At 36.4% G+C, this 23,457-nt stretch overlaps 2 protein-coding genes across 16 annotated transcripts in view; one reads left to right on the top strand and one right to left on the bottom strand.

The window, feature by feature from the left end:
* The first annotated feature begins 2,081 nt into the window (after window positions 1-2,081).
* Window positions 2,082-16,027, top strand: hppy (MAP4K3-like protein hppy). Of its 9 annotated transcripts, XM_043425254.1 has the most exons (20): window positions 2,082-2,366; window positions 2,482-2,539; window positions 2,680-2,835; window positions 3,309-3,541; window positions 3,770-4,033; window positions 4,244-4,439; window positions 4,577-4,680; window positions 5,027-5,094; window positions 6,026-6,094; window positions 7,296-7,334; window positions 8,837-8,913; window positions 9,640-9,786; window positions 10,337-10,512; window positions 10,753-10,957; window positions 11,057-11,240; window positions 11,397-11,674; window positions 11,839-11,922; window positions 12,064-12,156; window positions 12,423-12,549; window positions 12,805-16,027. In XM_043425254.1, the coding sequence occupies exons 1-20, from the start codon at window positions 2,256-2,258 to the stop codon at window positions 12,902-12,904; spliced, it is 2,769 nt and encodes a 922-aa protein (XP_043281189.1). In that variant the 5' UTR covers window positions 2,082-2,255; the 3' UTR covers window positions 12,905-16,027. The 9 variants fall into 9 exon arrangements, with proteins under 9 accessions (XP_043281189.1, XP_043281191.1, XP_043281192.1 ...); XM_043425256.1 differs by lacking the exons at window positions 6,026-6,094; window positions 7,296-7,334 and adding an exon at window positions 8,065-8,118; XM_043425257.1 differs by lacking the exon at window positions 6,026-6,094.
* Window positions 16,028-16,757: 730 nt separating this feature from the next.
* Window positions 16,758-23,457, bottom strand: part of LOC122414211 (Guanine nucleotide exchange factor in mesoderm) — a 59,367-nt gene continuing 52,667 nt past the window's right edge. For all 7 annotated transcript variants that reach the window (XM_043425250.1, XM_043425246.1, XM_043425252.1 and 4 more), the window contains 8 exons: window positions 22,434-22,534; window positions 22,208-22,324; window positions 21,972-22,122; window positions 21,139-21,477; window positions 20,896-20,991; window positions 20,534-20,663; window positions 20,249-20,415; window positions 16,758-20,145 (listed from right to left, as the gene is read on the bottom strand). In XM_043425250.1, coding sequence (XP_043281185.1) covers window positions 17,668-20,145; window positions 20,249-20,415; window positions 20,534-20,663; window positions 20,896-20,991; window positions 21,139-21,477; window positions 21,972-22,122; window positions 22,208-22,324; window positions 22,434-22,534 — 3,579 coding nt within the window. In that variant the 3' untranslated portion in view covers window positions 16,758-17,667. The remainder of the gene's footprint in view (window positions 20,146-20,248; window positions 20,416-20,533; window positions 20,664-20,895; window positions 20,992-21,138; window positions 21,478-21,971; window positions 22,123-22,207; window positions 22,325-22,433; window positions 22,535-23,457) is intronic.

Raw genomic sequence — 23,457 nt, 5'->3', positions numbered from 1 at the left:
TCTCATATCGCAGTTCGTTTTATGCTCAGAAAAATAGTACGGAGATAGAGAAAAACAGAGAAGGAGAAGGAGACGGAGAGAAAGAGGGAAAGAGAAAGGAGCCCCTACGGGCTGCACGACTCTCACAATTCGTTGTTATGCATCGTTCGTACGTATAATGCAATGTGCATAGATTAAAACTTCTCCCTCATCTCGTTCTCCACTCCCCTTGTCGAAAAACACGTTTCCCAGGCTCTCGGATTAAATATGAGACTGATATGGAAGGTCACTGGCCCTTGAACCATTGCCCAACATAATATACTCGATATTCTAAATTGCTAGGTAAAGCAGCATCGATTTATTCTGGATTGCGTTGAAAACACGATCGTACGTTGCTTCAATTCGGCACTTTTTTCTTCGTTTATTCTCAGACACGTTCGTTCCACATTCGACCTTTTTCCCTTTAACAGTCTCATTTCAATAACGCTACTTGATCATTCATTCTGTGACAGGACTGAAAAACTGATGGAGGAAATCAGTCGAATAACGTGGAAACGAAAAATTTATCATTTTGTTATAACTCTCGAAATTTTTTATCCCGTTTTTCCTCCTAATCGGCGGGTTTTAGTTATAAAAAGTCATGGAAACGTTTTATTTTCATCACGAACTTTTTTTTCGAAACAATCGATCGAATTAAAGAAAAAATTTGGTACAAATTGGGGGATCCCAAATTTAAGGGGATCGAGGAAAATTAACGCCGGCGTTGTTGGGGAAAAATTGACATTTCATTGGCAAGATCGCATCAAAATTTTCGTTGATCGACGCATTTTCGCGTGACGTCAAGTGAAAGTTTAAAAGTGACGGAAAACCGTCCAGTTTCAGCCATGCGGCGAGTCTTGAGAATTACGAGTTTTAACTTTTCTTTCTTATTATTATGATGAGGATATCACACATTTAGATACTCGTACACAAAGAGACTGCAGGGAGAAACTTTTATTACTGGAACAACGTTTTTGAATTTTTTTGGAATTTTTTTTGTCTTATTAATCTTTGATCGTTAATTAAGGGTTCGTGAAATTGGACTTCATGCAAGACCTATCTCGTCATTATCAAAAAACGACGAAGGGAATGGTGTATAATTCAAGGTTATTGGAGCATACGAGGAACATTTTATGCCAAGGAGAAAAAATTTGTCGAGGTTTAGCTTATGGAGGACAAAAAACTATATAATAATAGTAAAAGTAAAAATTCCATGGTGAAAAATGTATTGAAGATGCTGAAGGACGACGGAAATTTATGAAGTAGAAATAAGAAATAAAAACACTGAGTGCTACACTTATAAACACATCAGATTTATTTTATATCCGTATAATTTGCGATATTTAGGTTACTCCGGCTTATGACTCATTTAATCATTATATCTGAAGATTGAATCTAATTACGAGCTCACTGAACCGTCTTCATTCACGAAAAACACTTCGACTTCCGGCTTGGTGCCACTCTCCTTAGGCAGCGCAAGAAAACGAAACAAAAATTTCACGAACGATGCTGACACACGCACCGTGATCGCGGAGTTCAACCTCCAATGAATTATCTCATCTTCGAAAATGAATAACGGTTATTTTATCACAGATTACATGGATGATTTGTTTAACCTGAATCTAAATAATGAAATCTCACAATTAGTATAGGTGAGATTTGGTTCATGTTTCCACTAAAGTTTTTAAAAATCTTCTTCGATCGAATTTTTTCAATATTTTTGATTTGTGAAAAAATAGATTGAATTTGGCTTCACATTGAGAGATGATTTTTTGAAGATATTTTCTGATATCTTGAATGTCCGTTCACTCTTCCCCGGTAATATTTTGGGATGGTTTGAAAAATGTCGAAAACATGAGGGAAGGAAACAAAGAAATAAACGGCGCGCACGTTTTTGCTGTCATCGTCACTCGTCGCTCGTCGTCCGCCGCCGCCGCGATGGCGGAGTATATATATATATATATTATTATGTATTATATATAAACAACATCGAGTTTCGATATATATCGAACGGAGAAAACGATAGTAGACAATTAATAGCGACCAAGTTCAGTGCTGTTGTGTACAAATGGCGACCATGGCGACGTTTCGATGAAAGTGACATTCTCGTGATTCGAAATGTGTGTTAAAGCACACGTTTAAAACGTAATAAATAAGTGTTGCACTGTAAATAAATAATTTAGAACATTAAGGAAGAGTTGTTTGAGATTTATCGTGAGCGATTAGTAAATGGGATAATGGCGGTAAACGCGAACGTATTGTCGAGTGACATTAGCCGACGTAATCCACAGGACGAGTATGAACTCATTCAGAAAATAGGAAGTGGAACTTACGGCGATGTTTATAAGGTATTTATTTATTCCGCTTGGTTCTTCTGTTTCGTTAAGTTTATTAAACATTCGTTGGTTGTGATAATTGGGGATGAATAAGGTGCACGATATTATCAATGTTCGTATTCCACAGGCCAAGAGGCTATTAATGAGTGATCTCGCGGCTATCAAGGTTATTAAGCTCGAGCCAGGTGAGTCAAATTTGCCAACCTGGCTATTTGTTTTGTTTGTATTAGCGATTGAACTCATTTCAACCGTGCCTTTTTGTTTTCCACAATATAACGAAACTTTCTCTTTGTGACAATTTAAAAAGTTCTTGTACAAATTTCAGGCGATGATTTTGCTATTATACAACAAGAGATTTTAATGATGAAAGATTGTAGACATCCCAATATTATCGCTTACTATGGCAGTTATCTACGACGAGATAAGCTTTGGATTTGCATGGAATATTGCGGAGGTGGCTCTTTGCAGGATATTTATCACAGTAAGTTTTTTTTCTAGTATCATCATATATGTCTTCTACTGAAAATCAACTACTTTGGTTTTTGTGTCATGGAGTGCCTAAAGTATTGAAAATATTGTGTCAGGGCTTCGGTATTTATCATTAAGCTTTTGTTCTCAGGCGTTAAGTTGATTTTATCACAGAATCAACAAATCTCAAACAAATTGTACATTTTTTGGTTCATTCTTATCTCAATTGCATCACCGTGTTACCTAATTTTATTAACCAAAGTACTGAATTTTGATTCTCATGTCATATGAGATTATTCATAACGCATAATTCGAAATGAGATTATAGTCCTGACTAGCATTCCTCCTCACAATACCTGTACGTGAGCGTGAATGTAAGTGAGCTTGACGCTGAACATGAAGAATAATGAAAAATTGACAAATTTTTCATCATTATATCCATGATTTAACTATTCGCTGAATACTTACTATTTTTTAATACCTCAGTCACAGGGCCGCTATCAGAGATCCAAATAGCTTTCATGTGTCGCGAAACTCTTCTGGGTTTGGCATACTTGCACGGCATGGGCAAAATGCACAGAGATATCAAAGGCGCCAACATATTATTGACTGAAGGTGGCGATGTGAAACTCGCTGATTTTGGAGTGTCTGCTCAAATAACAGCGACGATAAACAAGAGAAAGAGTTTCATTGGGACGCCTTACTGGATGGCACCGGAGGTGAATCTTTGAAAATATCCAAAACCACTGAAATGTTTTCTTTCCATAGCAGTATTTTTTAAACTTTCAAAATTTTTCGTGTATAATTGACTAAGTTACAAAATTCAACTACGAAATAATTTACGTAATGAAAATTTTTGTAAAATTTCTTTGAAATTTTTCATTAATTGAAAAATCAATATTTTAATGTCTGCAATTTTATAATTGGTTTTGTCTTTCTTTTTGCAGGTTGCTGCTGTTGAAAGGAAAGGTGGATACAATCAATTGTGCGATATCTGGGCGTGTGGAATAACTGCTATTGAGCTCGCTGAACTGCAACCACCGATGTTTGATTTGCATCCCATGCGAGTATTGTTTCTCATGTCTAAATCAGGATTCAAACCTCCGACGTTGAAAGATCGTGACAAATGGAGTCCGACGTTTCATAATTTTGTTAAAGTATCGCTCACAAAGAATCCTAAGAAGCGTCCAACAGCCGAGAAATTACTGCAGGTAATTGGGACGAAGATAATGGAGGATAGACAACAAAAAAAGCGAGTTATTAATTTAAACAACACAAATAACCAATTGAACAGAGGTCAATGCTGAATTGCGGAAATGATCAGAGTGCTGTAAATTCATAAAGTTCCATACAGTTCGATTTGAATTTTTGTTTTGATATATACATTTCGATTAATTCATAAGAAATTTGACATTTTTCAGCATGCCTTCTTTCAAGGAGAGATGAACAAGAGATTAGCGTTAGAATTATTGCAAAAAGTTTCAAATCCGAGTCACATGTTCACGGAATTGGAGGCTGACGAAGACGGAGCAGTGCCAAATGTACCTCACAGAATAGCTTCGAGACATACAGCGAGGTCCAGACCAAAGAGTCCCACGTCTCAATTAGACTGTGATGGTAATCTACTTCCTAATAGAGATAGCGAAAAACCAATCGAACTTCAGATGGGGAAATTGTTTCATGTCGAAATCACAAGAAATCGCGAAACTAAGTCGAAAAATGTTGAAATCATGAAAAAACGTTTTATCCTGTAGATCAAATAAATCTCGATGACGGAACGTTACAAAGGGATTCGGTAACCCCGCCGGTGGATGGAAATCCAGCTTGGGATATCATGGATATCATGAACAACGTTAAGGTAATGTTTTATTCCTTAAAAATGTTTCAAAGACGCGCTCTTACATGAAAATCGTATTGAGAATTTCAACACTCGAAAGTAATGGATCAAATAATTTTAATCAATCCTCAATGCTTACCGTTTTTATCGTCCCATTTAACAAGTTTTGATAAAAAAAAACAACGTTGTTTGTTCAGTTGCCTATTTCGGTATTGAGTATAAAAAAAAAATATGAAAAAACCATTGAAAAGAACGATTGGAAAAAGGATTTTTTGTTACGTTCGATCAGCGTTGATTTCAAAGTCATTGAAACATTCGTCTGCTCATCTTCCAAAGTAAATTTCTTATTCTCCATTTTGTCACGTAGACTGTCCACAATTGTGATGTACATCCCGACTGCGGAATTGGCAGCGGTTTCGAAGGCGTCCAAGAAAAGTAAGTGATTAATAAAAAACTATAGAAACCATTGAATCAATCTTTCAAGATTGAAATGAGAAAAAATAAGATATGAAAGATGCTTGGCCATTCGCCATTTCTATTAATATGCTAATTACCATATTGCTTCGCGCAATTGACGTTTAATTACTCGAAACTATACCTCGATTCTTTTCATGAACACGATTAATCGCGCATTTTTATTACCCGGATTTCAAACAGCTGTTGAAAACAAATATATCTGCGTCACGTTCAATTGAGTACGTTACGTTTTCCGTCGCTGATTTTACCGATATTTTTACATTCGCATGCCAAACGCAGAGACATTCAACAAGATTTATTCAACGCGTGATCCTGGCGACAACTTACAATTGTCCCATCCTCTTCAAAATTCAAGTGACAATTTATATTTTCAGATTTGTCATTATGCTCGTTTATGTTCAACACGAATGCAGAATTTATCAATTCTCAGTTTTTTCATTCCCATTCAATTTTCCCGTACACTAATTTTAAGTCGCCAGGTCCACGATCGATAATGAATCTTCCCACAAAATATTCATTAGGTCAATCGAAACGTTGGAGTACTCATGAAAATCGATGTTATCTAATCCATGGAGCTTTCATCGAAACGAGCTTGAACTTAGTTTGCAAATAGATGGCCGATTGTTTTCATTTTTTGTTTTACATTCATTTACGATTAGAGTTTATTCATGAGTTATTTTGGCATGTATGTATGTCCGCATAAACTGTGCATTTGTTACTGCATTTCATTTTTATTTTGCATATAATTCTGTATCAAAATTATGCCACAAACTGTACATACGTGGATATTTTCGTTACTGTTTTTTTCTTTCTTTTTTTTTTTTTTTCGTTGCGCCAGCTCGTAAACAAAAGAACGAAATGATTTTTGCATTAGTATCGTTGAAACTAGTGTTACAGAGGATAATAGATTGTCCCGTCGAAGCAAAACTGGCACCGAGATATTCCGTATGAGTCTAAGGTAATTCAGGAATATCTCATTTTATAATAATTTTTTTTATCTGTTCTGAATATCATTATAATTTCGCTTGGTGTGCGATCAACCCTCCTGAATTAACACCAGTAAAATAATAATAAAGAACAGAATTAATGGAATCCAAATGGGCCTTGAAAATGATTTTGAAATTTGAAAAAAAATTCTAACATAAAAATATAATGGAAATAAAATTTACGAAAACAGAGCTTCATTGACAATTAAACTTGGCAAATTCTTGCTGCGTTGCCTCATGAATATTGGTTTTGTAAATTTATGTAAAAGAGCGATTGCATGCTGGACGCACTCGGTATTTCGTCGCATGATTAAAACGTCAAAAACGTGCGATTAATTTATTGCTCGAACATGTCATGCCAGTAGCTTTCGTACCGTTACGTTTATCAATCGCAATATTTATTCAAAATGTGTATAAATAATTACAAATGAGATATTTAGGAAAATCACATCCGGTCCTTGTCACGGTGGGAGACTGCCAATAAAACCGTATTTTTATGGTATTTTTATAGCATTCAATTGATATTTAACGAATTTTCTAACGTCAAAGAGCAAATGGTTTCGTCAAAATTCTTTGTTACTTTCTCCTATTTTTTGCTTTCATTAAAATCTTCGTGCAGTAATTTTGAACGCAGTTCTTGAAAATAATATTAAAAATTATTGCTAAAACTGGAAGACTCCTTTGTACAAAAGAAAAACATCAATTGAAAATTTTATTATTGGAAAAAAATGATAACGTTGGGCATCGGATGAAACTATTAACCGAAATAACAGAAAATTTTCAATATTGAAGGTTCAAGCATTTTTGAGGCGCTACGAACTTTCGAAACGAAAGCCTTATTCACGATTTTTTTTTCGTTCACTGTCTTTCACTCAATAAAATTCTCCGGAACTCACAATGGAACTAATTTGCATTCATAAACCTTGATGCCGCCACACAATTTCATTTTTTTCGGAATTACACGCGGAAGAGTTTTTCCAAAATTTTTTTAATAACTTTTTCAAAAACGATAAAAATAATTCGGTTTACGAGTTATGTCAGATTAGTCCCATTCGTATGATTTTTTTATCGTTAATATACTTTTTTTTTCTTAACATTCTTATTTTTACTTCATTGACAGCGTTATATTTTTTCTTTGACAATTTTTGTAATGTCAATAATTTCTCCCAACAGGAGTCTATTGCAGTACATTGATGAGGAGTTGTTGCTAAGGTATTGGCAGGTAACCTTTTCCCTTGCACCTTGCACTTATGCTTCCTAAACCGTATTTGAAAACGCGAGTTTATCAGCTCGAGCACATAGTAACTCACTAGCTGTCACTTTCGTTCAGATTTAGCGATTGTTACACCCCTTTTGGCATGTGTCATTAGAGTCATCATTATTTTTCTTCGACTTTCTGGTTCGTAATCATCATCGTCATGCTTGCATCGTGTCGCAATAATATTTGGTAAACAGTTTATGGAAATTGGTAACTAACTACGTACTAATGAACTCTCCGGCCCGAAGCTTTGTCGATATACGAAAAAGTCATTAGTGCGATTCGTCGACAGCTGTTATTTCGTTTCCTGTTGAGTAAACATATTTTTTTTTTCCCCCCGCTTTTCCAACGTTCGAAACGAACATTGAATCGTGGAAAAAAACTTCTACGATCAAATGTCCTTGTTTTGTGTAGTAATGTTTTGTATTTTTTGAAAAAAAGAGAAATCGAAACGTCGAAATGATTCTCAACAGTTTTTTTCACGTTCGAATATTGAACCCCACGTTTGATGATCATTTTGCTCACGTTGAATTAATGGAAATTGGGAATGGTAACGAGAGGTGTGTCGATTATTGAATTTCTTTTTGTTTACAATGGAAAGAATGAGGATTTCGACCGAATGTTGAATTTTTGTGAGATTTTTCACTATGTAGTTCGTACGTGACGATAGTTTTATATGTGCAGGCGAAACGCAATGTCGATGGTCGATGGGCATTGCGATCAGCTGTACTCCCTGCAGTAAGTAAACGTCACAAAAGAAATTAAAAAGACAAAAACCGATGATGAAGAAGCGAATTATGTGAAAAGTTGTGCATCCACGTTTCTTCAAGTTCGCTTGACTTTATTTTCTTTCTTTCCTCCTCTTTCTGTCTCTTTTTCCCTTTGCTTTTTATTCTTTGAATTTCAAAGCAGCAACCTCTGATTTACGTAGACGCATTGAATCAAATTAATTGAATGATGAAACCTGAAATAGTCGCGTTCCGTTGTACTGCTCATGCATAATGATAATTTTATGATTCCTCATTTGCCATTGGCTGATTTGTCAACATAAATTTTGAGTTGTAGATGCAAAAAAATCTCGATCGCTCGACTCGCTTAGCTCAAATCAGTATCGTTGAATTATGCTTTTCGTATCTTTAACTAATTCCGAGAGCTTCGTCAAGGATCACTTCTAACAAGATTAATGCATTTTCATTCATTTCCAGTACCGTTGAGAGTGGATTTTTTTTAGGTAGAATTTATTTTGAACTAACTCCATTGCATCCTGTTTTCTTTCACTCGAGTACAACTCATTTTTCATTCACGTACATCCACTTTTTTGCGCGTAACAAAAAGTAACTCAGGAGTAAAGTAATTGGAAGTAAATTAATAAATGGCTATTTGTGTCTCTGGAATAAAGTTGTGCTCGTAGAGTAATTGAATGTACGAAAGGCTAATACTTTGTTTTATTTTCCAGAGCAACGTTGCCTCTCGGTGAATCAGCGAACGATTGCGAGGTACATCGCGAAGAAAGATTGCGAGGTTTTTACTCGGGTAAGTTCTCGCTCAAGTTCCCTCAAACAACAATCAACTGACAACATTTTATTTACCGTTGACACACGTAACGATGCAGTCCATAGCACTGTCATATATTGAATTTTCTGCGTGTGTATGTGTGAGTGTCTTGTAAAGAAAACACTGTTAGGACGCTTTGTACAGTTAGCACAATATATTTCCTTCGTTATTTTACTTTTTTTTCCTCTCCTCGTCATGATTTCACACGCTCACAATACTCGAATCGATTTGATATATGGATTATTATTCCTAAGTACCTTTCTTTGGTTTTTCACTTATCATTTAGCTTGTAGAGGAAAAAACAAAAAGTTCTAGAGTGCACGCGCTAGTTCATGCTCCCCACATTATCCAGGAACTAAAATGGTGTCGAAATTCAATTGAAAAAGAAAGAAAACGTATTGGAAGATTTTTGGTGCGATTGTGGGTAAAATGAAACCCGAAGATTCGACATGTCGAAGATCATTGATTATTCTGGGATTCGCAGTTCGATTATTCTGAGAGAAATTTTCGAGGAAATTTTGCTTCTTTTTTGTTTCTTTCAAAGATAATTTCTTTCGTAAAATAATCCTTTGACTGTGAGGCACTTGATCCTTCAATTTGATCACTAAATCGGTATTATTGAAAATTCATAGAGATTAATAATTGAGAAATAAAATTTGAGGGCACACGTGACAATAGTGGTAACGAGTAGGTTGGGTGTGATAGGGTCGGAAGCAAGTCTCAGGCGTCACACCTCTTTGGACGAGTTGTATCGGTTTCTGGGCGGCTCCATGGTTTTAGCCGTTGTCAATAGGCAACGTCAACGCTCATTATCGGACAGCGGGCCTAGAGACGAGTCCTCTCGGTACAATGGTAGGAGCACGCATCTTGAATCTAGAGCATGCTCATTATAATTTTAACAAATATAAATATATACATATACATAAAAATACATAACACAATCAACAAATTTATCACATTCATCGTCATAATTTCCGCTGATGAGCGTTTGAGATTCCGGAGATTTTTATCAACTACATTTTTTATTCATTCTCGTGTTTGAATTTGAAATAATTTTTTTCGTAAAGGTTGAACATTTTTTTTGAGAATTGTTGTTGTGATATGAAAATTGTATAAAAAGTTTTTGTATTCATTGATAAATTTAGATTATCCCTATAAATTATTAGAACTTCGAGGCATTGTTTAATCTTAAGGATGTTCGGGAAGAATCGAGGACACGATAATCGAGATTCAAAAATTTTTATGATCGTTCAAAAGTGTACGTAACTTAGGCAGTTTGTTGTATTTCTCCTGACATCCTTAAAGTCTTGGATCATCGACATTTTCTTCATTTTCCATTGAAATTTTGTTATTTCCAATTTTCTTAACGTTTACATGTTGAATATCGACTTGTGATGTTCAGGGGACAAAGAAATACCGAATAATGGAGACGGCGAGGGAATGGAACCCGATTTGCTTTCGGATACACCACCTGTGCCTCCGAGACGAAGGGACAGGAAGAGACACACTCCGCCACGACCAACCAGCAACGGTTTACCGCCTACGCCAAAAGTTCACATGGGAGCGTGCTTTTCGAAGGTCAGTCAAAATTATCCTTAAAATAGTGGTTGCCCCACGGTGCTTCAATCTCGAAACTGCTCCGTAGACTATTCTGGAGATTTTTATTCGTCATGGTCACTGCGAATTTTGCATGAAAAACCTATCGAAATTGAACAGCCAAAGCCCATCAATTACAAGCCCGCGAAAGGCTTGTATTTTCTTAACCGTCCAAATTTCAAAAATATAATTTTATTAATAAATTTGACATTTTTTTAACAGGTCTTCAATGGATGTCCGTTGAGGATACATTGCACGGCAAGTTGGATACATCCAGATACGAGAGATCAGCATTTATTGATCGCAGCTGAGGAGGGAATTTACAATTTAAATTTAAACGAACTTCATGAAACTGCTATCGATCAATTATATCCGAGACGTACGATTTGGATGTACGTTATCAAAGACGTGCTGATGTCGTTATCCGGTAACACAAATTTTCGTTAATTACTAGATTCATTATTTTTATCAATTTTCTTTTATTATTTTCGATATTCATTACCAAACGATTATTCTTCGTATGCAGGTAAAACGCCCCAACTGTACAGACATGATCTCCTAGCGATGCAGAGCAAACAAACTCATAGGTTTTCTTTGCATATGAATAAAATACCAGAAAGGTTAGTGCCGAGAAAATTTGCCCTCACGACCAAAGTACCAGACACGAAAGGATGCAGCAAATGTTGCGTCGGTAGAAATCCTTACAACGGGTAAGTTTGACATTTCCTCGTGATGTTTTACAAGATTATGTTCCTTTTGTTCTTCAAGCAATGTTTTGATTGAACGACTGAAAATAATCACTTTGAATTTCTATTCAATATCTGAATTTGTGAATGATCGAAATCTCCATTTTTTTATAAACGCAGGTACAAATACCTCTGCGGTGCGATGCCGGCAGGAATATTTCTCATGCAGTGGTATGATCCGTTGAATAAATTCATGCTTTTAAAACACTTCGAGTGTACTCTACCGTCACCGTTGAACGTCTTTGAAATGGTAATTGCTCCACAAATGGAATATCCAATGGTGTGTGTGTCGGTGAAACAGGCGTATCAACAAAACAAACTGAAACTCGATCTAATTAACATGAATTCCGGCGCGAGCTGGTTTCACAGCGACGAATTGGAGGACATGGATGGTTCGGGTGATTAAACAAATAAATTTATTATCTCGCTCCAGTTCTGGATTAAATTTCTGCTAAAACGTTTTTCTATCGTGAACCATCGTTTTTCGATGTTTCTGAAATATTATTTGTTTATTTATGCTAGTAAAAACAGTAATGATTAATGACCAAATGATTTTTTGCAGCCACCGTTATCCCACGCCGTGAAAATCTTCAGGTCATCAACGTGACTCAATTAGAAAAAGATTCGATACTCGTTTGTTACGATAGTAAGTTTTATCATTTGCGTAATAATGAAACAAAATAACGATCAACTTTCTTTTCGAATTTCTACTTTGTCATCAATCATTATCCTTCAATTGACGAAATTGCTTAATGCAACCATTCATTGAATCTTGTATACTTTTCAGATGTCGTCAAAGTCGTAACCCTACAAGGCAAGCCCCGTGTCAGCAAAAAACAAATGTCGGAATTGCATTTTAATTTCCACATTGAATCGATCAGTGCGTATACACGAATATCATTATCATTTTCCTCATTTCCACCATTTTCGATCATATTTCTGCTAAATTTTAGGGTCGTCAACGCTTGACAATATTTTGGTTTCAATTGACGTCGATTGTTGAATAATTTGATTCTCATTACAAAAACTACGTCTCCAGTCGAAATAATATATTTTCTTAAATTTGAATTAAAAGTTCTGTCAAGTATTTTTTTTTATTTCTCCTTTTATTTACTCTTATGACTTATGTATCGAATTTCATTGCAGTATGTTTGCCGGACAGTGTGTTAGCATTTCACAAGCACGGCATGCAAGGCAGAAGTTTAAAAAATGGCGAAGTAACGCAGGAAATAAGTGATCCAAGTAGGACCTACAGGCTGCTTGGTTCGGACAAGTAAGTTCATTATATTTTTCTAAAAATGGAGTTACAAAATACCTGATTTCTATTCAATAGTAATTCTTTCTGTGCCCATTCTACATAAAGACAGAAAATTCATTCGACAATTTTACACGTGATTGCCTAAAATTAGAAAAGTTTATCGATGGGTATTGAATTGCCGACTTTTGGGTCGAAAAAATTGAAAAATTAGACAAAACAGCGAGTGATCGTGAAATTTATAATTCTCATTATACAATTGTATTGAACCAGGGTTGTGATGCTGGAGAGCCACTTGGTTCATTCGGGAACATTGACGGAGACTGAAGGGGCTGATTTGTATATACTCGCTGGACACGAAGCCAGTTACTAGCCTTCATTAGTTTAAATTATCGAGGCGAGACGATTTTGTATAATACCGGGCATGACGATTGGAAGCTGCAAGTAAATTAACATTTATTCATTATATTTGCACGTAAAGTATGGTTTTGTTAGAAGAAAAAAAAACAAAGCAAAACATGATAAACCATTCGTCGTTATTTAGCTATTCAAATTTTTGTCGTTTTACGTTATATTCAATTATTATTATGTATATATGATATACGATGGGAAAAACTGGCAAAAAACCCAATAATTCGGTCTTACACAATTCACATGACACACAAATAATTTATGGTTCATGTCCCGTCACTGCAACTGAACGTTCACGTTCGATAAGTGAAAAAAAAAACTGTAACAAGCAAACGAACAATCCTTATGATTTGTTGTATGGTTTAGAAAGAGTATGCGAGTCATTTGTTTAATGTGATTCTTCCTCATGAAGAGATTCGAAAAAATGGCTGTCGAAATTATTTGGTATATACTTGAAAATTGTAGCTAATTTTCTCTTTACTCGTTTCTTGGAATCCTTGGGATTTTTTTCAACTGACAAGAATATTTTTATGGCGTTGTTAAATGACACTATATTCTCAGCTTGAAGACTGCTAAAGAGTGTAATTTATTCACGATAGGATAATATTTTTACTAGAGAAATGCTAGCCCTTGAATGCTAGAAAAGTCAGAAAATTCTTTATATAAAGTAAGAAAAAAAAAAATATTGAACACTTGCCCATTACAATTGCGAGAGTTGGATCGATGCTACATTTTTCTTTTTTATATCTCTCGCCGAAAGTAGTATGTCCCAGAGACGATAAACAATGACGGAACACCATGGATACCTGTGTAATTAATTCGAGGATAAAATCGCCTGGAAACGTACGATTAAAGTAAAGGATAAGAGACAAAGAAAAATGTGTATCTAATTGGAGTCGGAAGAATCGAAGTGTTTGAAATTTCAATCGAAAATTCAGACGATTAATCATTAAAGTGTCTTGATTGATGTAAAATATTTAAGAATCAATAGAATCCCAGTACTATCATTTAAAGATAACTAGCGCGATGGAAGGAAAAATGATATCTTTAAGAAAGAGAAAAAAAGACATTCCCAATCGGAAATTTTCATTATTAACAAAAATTCGTCTGTTGTTATATTGTATATTTCTTTATTCGATCAGTCTCGATGTGCTTTATGAGAATAGATGTGTAATGCACAAGACAAAATATGAATGCGATGAAAAACAAAAGACTAGATATGTGACAAAATGAACATTTCAAAAATATTCTGCGATCCAGTTTTAACATTAAGAGAAGCAGATGGTATTGCTCTCGAATTCATTGTTTCAAAAGATTACAATTAGAAAATATCTTTGTGTATTACTTACGGTAAATTCATTGAGAAGACGAGAAAAAACATTGATGGAAACGAAGTGACGTATGAGCGGATCAACTTGTTAGTCTTCCAGTTTTACAGACAATTTCTTAGTGTCTGTCATCATTTTTTTCCAGCGATAAGGTGACATTCAGCGACCTGACGAAAGTTCATTGACGAATATTAAAAGAGGGCGAGAATGAAAACTAACGAATAACAAGCGATTGTCGTAAGCAAAAGTTCATGGCTTGTGTTTAGAGAGCTAGAATTTTCGGATCCGTATCTTTCATCACATATCCTTGAGACACATTCGAGATTCGAAAAATCTGAGAAACCATTTTAATTATTTTAATGACAAAAGTTTTCGACGCGAAAACGAAAATGACGAAGAAGTGTAAAAGATCGTTAACGATTAGCGAATTTTCGGAGTCAATAATAGTACGAAAAACGACTTTCGACACGATACGTAGAGTTTGTGCCTGTCTTTATTTATTTTCCTCCAACGATTGTACTGTGCGAACGAACGATGCGGTTCGTTTCTTTCGTACGTACAAAAAAACGACTCACGGGAGCCAATAGTTTGTTTTTTCTTTTCTTTTCAGTAGAAAAATCGATTTTAAACAGGAAATTCATGCCGGAAAACCGGATTAATGACTATCGATAAAAAAATCGATCATTTTCGCGGCTAGATTAAAAAAGCGTGTTCACTGATACCTATTTCTTGTACGTAAAAGCGAAACGAAAAACAAAAAAATATGAAAGAAAATTAGAATGACTTTGAAATTGTATTTCTGGTAGAGAAAAATAATACATTCCTGACGTAGAATGATTAGTACAGCGAGAACCGTACCTGCCCGAATTGACCAGACAAAAAAATCGATTTCGCCTCCTACACGAGAATCACTCACAGAAAAAAAACAATCAAGGTTTACCGGAAGCATAATCGTAATATAAAAATCAGTCATACACCGATGTCGAGCAAAAAACAGAGAAAACAAAAACAGAAGAAAATATACATATTTATATTTAATAAAGCTTCGTCGTGAGGGAAAAGAAAAAAAGTAAGAAAACGAAGGAAAAAAGTTGTATTTCGAGGAAAAAGATTGAAACAAATATACGATAATAATAAACGCAAGATTTTATTAGTTCGTAACGTTGAAGACTTTCGAATTTATCGATCAATATGTCTGTAACATATTGTTAGTCAAATTTATGGTGACCGTTAGTATTCACCGCATAGAAATATTCTTGCAAACGGATTATAAAAGTCTTAGAAATATTTAGATGAAAATGAATGAAAGACAAAGTTTTAAGGAGAGAAGAAAAAAACACAAATAAATAGAGCCGCGAACTTGAAATCCAAGGAGATGATTATGCTTAAGGATGAGATGTGTAACTGAAGTAAGAGAAAATCTATTTTTCTTTTACACAAAAACGTCGATAACACCAATTAACCAATTAACGAATAATTGTTTCAAACAATAGAAACAAATATCTAAAGAAACAAAACGAAGAGAGATCATCAGAAAATATTTAGTTTCTCTTATTGTACACTTAGAATTTGTCGAAAATAAAACGCAGTGACCGGACAATTTGAAGACACCATAGTAAAAGTTCGTAACAAATAAAAGTAACAATAAATAAAAGAAAAAGAAAACAGAAATAAAAAACGACCGATAGATTAATATACATGTTCATAGCAGTTGTAAATATGTGGTAAACACCATAAAGACTCATTTGTTCACCCTATTTTTCTCCAATCTTTTTTTCCTGTAGGTTTTTCTGCTTTTTTTTTATAAATACAGTATTGTTAAAATAATTTATTCTAATATCGATTATTTATTTAATTATATGTGTAAATCAACTAGCCAAAACTTATGTAAATAGACATTCTCATAATAATAAAACATACGCAATATAAATTCAATCTGTAATGATGGCAGGTCGATGGTTTCTCGCGATTCAGGCAGTCCCGTTGCTCAAAATCAAAATTTCTGCGAGAAACTTTGGCAAAAAGTTGAACAAGGTGCAATTTTAGACTCTATTGTCGTGTAAATATTTTATCAATTTTCTCTAGTTCGTCAATACCTGCGAATAAAATTTCACACCTTCAGTAGCAACAGTAAAGCCCAATCCGTTTGTTTGTGCCCAAATCTAAAATTGGAAATGTTAAAGTGAATCGCCAATAAGAAACAAAATGAGATCGACATCGAATTACAAAGTTCAGTGGTTTGTCAGATCTTTCAAGCGCCACTTTGACAACCATACTCTTGAGAAAAAAATTTTGAAGAGACTCTCCAATCTTTAATTGAAACGAGCACCGAAAAATCGAATTCTAAAAAATGATAAAATCGAAGAACCGTAGTTACTAAATCTCCCTGGTGCATTTACCTGTTATAATGTTGAATTGGTGAAGGTTCAACGATGATTCCTGAAAAAATCTTGATAAATGAAGGAAAAATTTATTAAATGCAACAAATTATTCATAAAATTTAATAGAACTATGTACACTCGTGACTTATTACAGTTGAATACTTTCATTAAATATCATACTATTGTAGATCGAAATTGAATTGGCCAATTCGAAACGGTGAAAAGAAAACAAAGCAGATCGCTTATCAGTGTCCCATTTAATACGAATAAAAGAGATAAAAAAAAGTACGTTTTGAAAATCGAAACACATTCGGTCTATCGTTATTTGTATATTTAATGCTCGATAAGTAGACGATTTTATCTCTCTACCCCAGCATAAATACATAAAATACATAAAAATTTCTATATTCTCCTTGGTCGTAACGCATTTGTCCTCAATAATTATTTTTAACAGATTACTGTAAATATAATTGTGTTAAGAGCAATCACAAAATAATTTCATAAAATACACAAAATGCATCCGTTAGATGCAAATTGAGATTTTGAGAGAATTGATTTTCTTGGACTAGTTATCGCATCGATCAGTAAATTATTTCTGATTTCATTGTGATCGAATAATTGTGTGAAATTGAACACCTGACAAAATTTTGTGAAAAAAGTGTAAAGCTACCGTTAAAGTGACAAGTTTTATCAATATATTAAAGTTTCATTTTAGAAAACCATATTTACTTTGTTTTATTCACTTTTTCGATGTAAAACTTCATTTCCATTCAAATATATCGAAACAAAATCGATAGTTTGATATTTCGGAATCTTTTCTCGGATTTTCAAGTTCTCACTAGTCCCAGAAAAGCTCGAGTTCTCGTTGAAAGAAAAGTAAGTAGAGACTAGGCTGTGATTAAGTCGATTAGCTTAAATTCGTGTCAAAAAACAGCATGTGTCGTTATCGAACGTGCTTTTTTTGCCAGAGTAGCTATTTTTAAATATCCAAGTGATGATTCGACAATAAAAAGACATCACGTTTCGATGTGAGCTTGTAACTGGCCCACCATTTTTCGGACCCATCCTGCTTGGCTTTGACCAGCGGAGACGTCATTACGGTCCTGTTCGGTCAGATTAGTATCAGTCTTTCTTCTGTTAGTGTGAGAAGAATTGACGAAATCCAAATTTTTCGATGAATGACTGTCAACGAGTTGAGATCTGTCGGTCGAATCGCCAGTGTTTCTGCTAGCAATTTTCCCGCGTATTTTAAGGTGACTCGGTTTGTGAGCAACGACGGGTTTGGATTTTGATTCTTCGGCGTTCAAGTAGCTCGATTCGATGGAATTTCGAGATTTTTTTTTGGCCGGTACAGGCGGGGCGATTTTGGCTTTAGTCATAATAATGCCATCGTTGTTGGAGCCGTTGGTTTGTCTTGTGGACATTATTTCGTCGGTGTCGCTGAAAATAGCACTGTCGCGAAAAGCGTCATCAGTTTCGGCGTCGACGTAGTTCTCGATTGTTTCGAAAGATCGTTCGTAAAAACTGTCGGTCTCGCTCTCCCGTCGATCGTTCGAATCAATCGGTTGATCGTGGCTTTTTGTACTGTTGAGTACTTCGGCGGAGGCCAACTCGGCGCGTTTAGACTCGGAGAATAAAAAGGATGGATCAGCGTAATCTGACTGCGCGATTCGGGCGCCCAAGCCCGAGCTTCCTTGCTTGTAGTACAATCCGGGAATTTTTAAATTTCCATTATTTCCTGAAACACATCCGACGTGAGAATTGTCATCGAGATCGGACGAGGATTCTCTCGAGGATCTCAGCTTGCTTGATCTTTTTTTCGATTTCCCAGTGCTCAACGATCGCGAGTATTTTCGTCTTTCGAATTCGTCGTTGCTTTCAAGAGTCTCGGTGCTCATCGTTGTTCTCAAGCCTTGGATAGTGCTTCCGGCTTTCGAGAGGACGCTTTTCAGAATTGCACTGCCACCGATGTTCGCGCGATAAATTTTGTGATCCGGATGGATGTTCGTCGACGTCACTGGCGTGTGTATCTCTGCGTAAGCGTCGGTCAAATTATCGTCGAGACTGAGGAAAAAAGTGGACGACGAGGTTGTCGCGGTCGTCGGGAATTTGGCGATCCTACCCTCCGGCTGGCAGGACGAGGCGTATCTCTCCATATCCTCCAAATTAATTTCAGCCGGTTTATCCGAGGCAATCGTGAAAGGTCGTTCGCTCATGGGTTTTCCATCTCTTTGCAAAAATCTCGCTTTCGTTATCGCGGGTTGTTGCGAATTTGGCATTATTTGGAAGCTTCGCGGTAACGACCCAGCTTTTTGTGGCGAAATAGGTAAACCTTCGCACAATTTCGTCAGCCAGACGGCCGGTCTGGTTGGGCTCTCGTTGTCATTGACACCCTCGGCGTTGAAGCCCTCCCAAACGTGTTGGAGATTATCATAATTACCAAAATCCTTGCAAACTTGAGAATTTTTCATTCTCTCGTCGTTAATCTCTTTGGAATCTTCGTTAATAGCTTTCAACGATTCGTCGACAGTCCGCTGTGGAGAGTTTTCGCGATTTTTCGTAACAGCAGAATTGTTTTCCTCGTTTGACGAGTGTTCTCTAAGGCGGAGGGCGGTTTTTATGATTTTACTGTCTGTCACGATGCTGGGTCGTTTGAAAGCTTCGAAAATGGCTCGTTTTTCATTAACGCGACCCGCTCGGCTACCCGTCTCGTTGTTCGTTCCTCCTGCTTTGCTATCATTATCAGCTCGCAAATTGTCGTAACGCAGCTGCAATGTTGGCTGCACGTCTCGGGGTTGCGAGGAGGAAAAAGCGTTCCAGGCGTTGTTCGTTAGAATCATACGTTGCTCTCGCCGATTAGATCTAACGCTACGATTATCTTTATTGTTATTATTGTTGTTGTGATTATTGTTTATCATATTGTTAGTTATTTCGGTAGGGTAATTGGTGTTGTCTGTGTCACTCTCATCCGAAGTGTCAACGGGAGCGTGCTTGTTGAAACGTTGTTGATGTCTCACGTTTATTGTACTGTTGTTTCGCTGCTTTTCTAATAATCGTTGGAATTCCTGATTTTGCATGAGAATATGACCGACTATTTGCTCGACCGTTTGTGTCTGTACTTTTTGTTGCTGTTGTTGGTTTTGTTCTTCCGGCTGTTGTTCTTCTTGCTCCTGGCGCTTTTCATCTTTGGTTTCAGCTGATAAATTTTCCATTCGTCCGCTCGATTCAGATGCGTCGTCCTCGTTCGTCAACCCGTTTTCGCACAAAGTCTGCGAAGATTCATCCGAGCCTGGAATCTTCTTATTCTCTTCGTCCGACTGATCTAACGATACGTAAGACTGAAAACCCGGTTCAGACTTTCTTCGCCAATTTGTGAAACGGTCTTTCACCTTTGAAGCTCGCGCGTCCAAAGATCGGTTCAAACTCCGGTCCCTCGAACTGTGCATCGCTGAGGAATCTTCCGGCTGTTTTCTACGCTCGGACGCCGGAGAATTCTGCAATTTTTGAATTGTTTTTCAATCTCTTATTTGTTTTCATTTGAAAAGAGTAACAAAACTTACTTTCTCCGATCAAATAAAATCGTTCGTTTCTTCTTACCTCCGTTGACGCTTTTGAATGGTCCAATTTGCCAGAATTCTTTTTCAACTTTTGCCTCAATCCAGTCTCGGATCTTCGTCTCTCCTTTTCCTGTTTCCGTTTCTCGAGATATTCGGGCGGTGCAGAATACTGCTTTTTAGCGGATCCTTTGTCCACCGGCGAATCTTCTGTAATTATTATAAAACACAAGATTGATTAACAGAATGAAAAAAAAATTATCTCTCAACAGCAAAAACAGATCCTGCCAATTTCCAATAATTGATAGCGAGGTTTTTCCAAACTTACCATCCTGCTGACTCTGACCAAGCTGAAGTACTAACTGCCTCGCGTGCGAAGGTATAACTGCGTTGTAATTTTCTAATATCACCCTCTTTATTTGAAGAGCCCATTCTCTTTTCTGTTCGACGTTCCGAGCCTTGAAAAAAAACCGACGAATTGCTGATCATCACAAAGTAAATAAAACTGGGATAACTTCGCAAAGGAGAAGAACTTTCATTTGGCATCGACAAACAAATTAAAAAAACACGATCGAGTTTTACTGGCTCAACTTACCACTCCATGCAAACTGCAACATTGCACCATACTTTTGATAATGTTAACAGATTCTTATATTTCAAACCAAGGAATTGCTTTCGTCAAATTCTTACCTGAAGAGTACACTGTAAACGTGGGTTGTCGAAAGGTATCACGTGAAAGCTGCATGGCTCGCCAGGAATACTTTCGATCAGCATTAAATTCGAACACTGGAAATGGAAAAGAAATCAAATATGAGAAACCACAAACAGCAACATCGTCAAATTGGCGAATATTTCGCACGATTTATTATTTTGTTTTCACTCGAATGAAACGAATGAAAGTTTTGAAGAATTTATTTTATGCTCCTTTCATACCATAATGTGTGCTTTGTAAACGAGAAGTCCGTCCTCCTTCTTTTTCGTCAGCAGTAACATTCGATCGAATAGAAACGCGTGCCTGGGTGCTTTTGCACCACGCATACGAAATCTTCCCTCAGCTACTAATTCACCGCTCGTCGTCAAATCCGGTCCCGGCCAACCGTACAACAACGATTGAATCTCTTGTACTCGTACCGCGTGCTCGTGTCGTCGTTTCATTGCGTTAATGTGCTTAGCGATACCGGTCATTGCTTCGAGAGCTCCTTCGATCGCGTCTCGCCCTTCCGCTTCTTTTCCATTTTCTCCACATCCGGCTTCGTATTCTTTACTCAAATTCTGTGGACACCGATAAAAAAACGAATAAATACACGTTTGCATTTAACAAAGGGGAGCGTTGGTAATGAAAATTCATTTTAAAAACATGGAAATGTGCACTCGATGAGTCGAGTTTAATTCTGAACTTTGTAAACTCGTTTCAAGTCATTCATAGAATTGACTTCGCAGATCATTCAGTTTTCTATAAAAAATAATATTCGTACCCCGATTTTTTGAAGTCAACCAAACAAATTATTTTTCAAGGCTCGAAAAAAACGTTTCAGGAACTTCGTCCAAACGTCTTTAGAGTATTTTTTCCCTGGCCATGCTTTTAAAAACTCACAAAAATTAGCAATCGAAAATTAGTTTGTTGTTTATTCCCTTCCACGATCCGGAGAACGTAAAGACGGTTGAAGAGAAAACTTCCAAATACCGAATGGCACAGTAAGGTCAAAACTCGTGGAAACTTTTAACTTCAAAAATAGGCGATGACCAAGTATCCAAAGTAATTATACCTCGAGCAATAGATGATATTTGAGAATCCTCTGAACAGGCTTGAGCAAAAACGAACCAAGCGGCAGCGCATGACCCAAAGCTGCTTGTCGTTCTCGAAACGCATTCGCGGTGACTTCCTGGCCCATGAGATCGGTAAGTACCGAGACGGTTCTGTAAGTTCCACCGAGTAAATCAATGAGTACGCATTGCAAATTACATTATAGCTAAAATTTCTGTCATTTAAAAAGAAACTTACCTGGGATAGTTGGTGCAATATTCGGTGTAAACTTTGAACCCGGCATTGTGTTTGATGAATGTATTTGCAACGCAGACTGGATCGAGGCCGCAAGTTTCGATTTCTTTTAGGAACTCTCTATAAAAAGTCAAAGAATTATTGAATCTGCGGATTTCCATGCACGACTTTTTGTGAGGTTCTAAAGTTCGTTTTACAAAGATTTTCGTACAGAACGACGTTGAATTACCTGTTAAATTCGAAAATATCCTCGATATTGCTGAACAAATGATTGAGTTGCAGTTGTCTCACCAGCCCCGCAGGATCGTCCCTCCAAAATATGAGGTAGCCCTGCAAAAAGAAAATCGTCGAATTAGTATTTCTCGGGTAATTTTCATTCTAAAGTCCCAACTCCTTCACAGACACAAAACCATCAAATTCGAGAATCAACGATCGTTTCGATGCCAGAGTTTAGCCAACGATTATCGAATGATAATTTTTCCGATGCATCGCAAGCTAAACGATTCCATTAACGACTGACGTTTTTCCATGAATTAGTCATTGGCCGTTGGCGACTAATTTGCCGGATGTATTAGATTGACATCCGCGAAGAAAAGGGTCACTTATGACTTATGATATATTTATAGACACATATAGGCCAAGCATTACGACGATGCATTTAATTACGAACGGGGGTAGGGTCGAGAATCACGAAGAGCAGTGAATTGCTTCTTGCATGTTCGTCCGGCGAGCGAGCGAACCAAGTTTATCAGCATAAAACTCGAAAAAGTTTTCCCCAAGAATAATGTAACGAATATAAAAAACAAACGAAAACGTAACGAAGGCACAAGTGAATGTTAATTAGTCAAAGTGCATTTCTCATAATTAAAGTCGAAATTGATTAATGAAACTCATTAAAAATTGTCCAACGAATGATAAAACTGAAAATTATATTAGTAAGAAATTTTAATTACGCGACCTTTGTGGCCTTTTACAAAATTTACACGTTGTTTACATATATTTTGATAATAACAGCAGTACTCTCCCTTTCTACGTTTCTCTTTTTTTACACGGAGAGACTTTTATACGAATCGTTCGGATGAATTTGCTAGAAAAATTAGCTACGTTTTGTAGCAGCGCTCTTCTATATCGCCATTCTATTACATTTCACCAAAGTGCATAGTAATTTTGACGCCGAAAGCAGTTCTCTCAAATTTTACTATGCGCGACAGGCAAAATTTAGGTCTGCGACGTTCTTACATCGAACGATCTAT

Source organism: Venturia canescens, chromosome 7, assembly GCF_019457755.1.
Source record: "Venturia canescens isolate UGA chromosome 7, ASM1945775v1, whole genome shotgun sequence".
Lineage (NCBI taxonomy): Eukaryota > Metazoa > Arthropoda > Insecta > Hymenoptera > Ichneumonidae > Venturia > Venturia canescens.
This window is presented reverse-complemented; position numbering and strand designations above follow the sequence as displayed.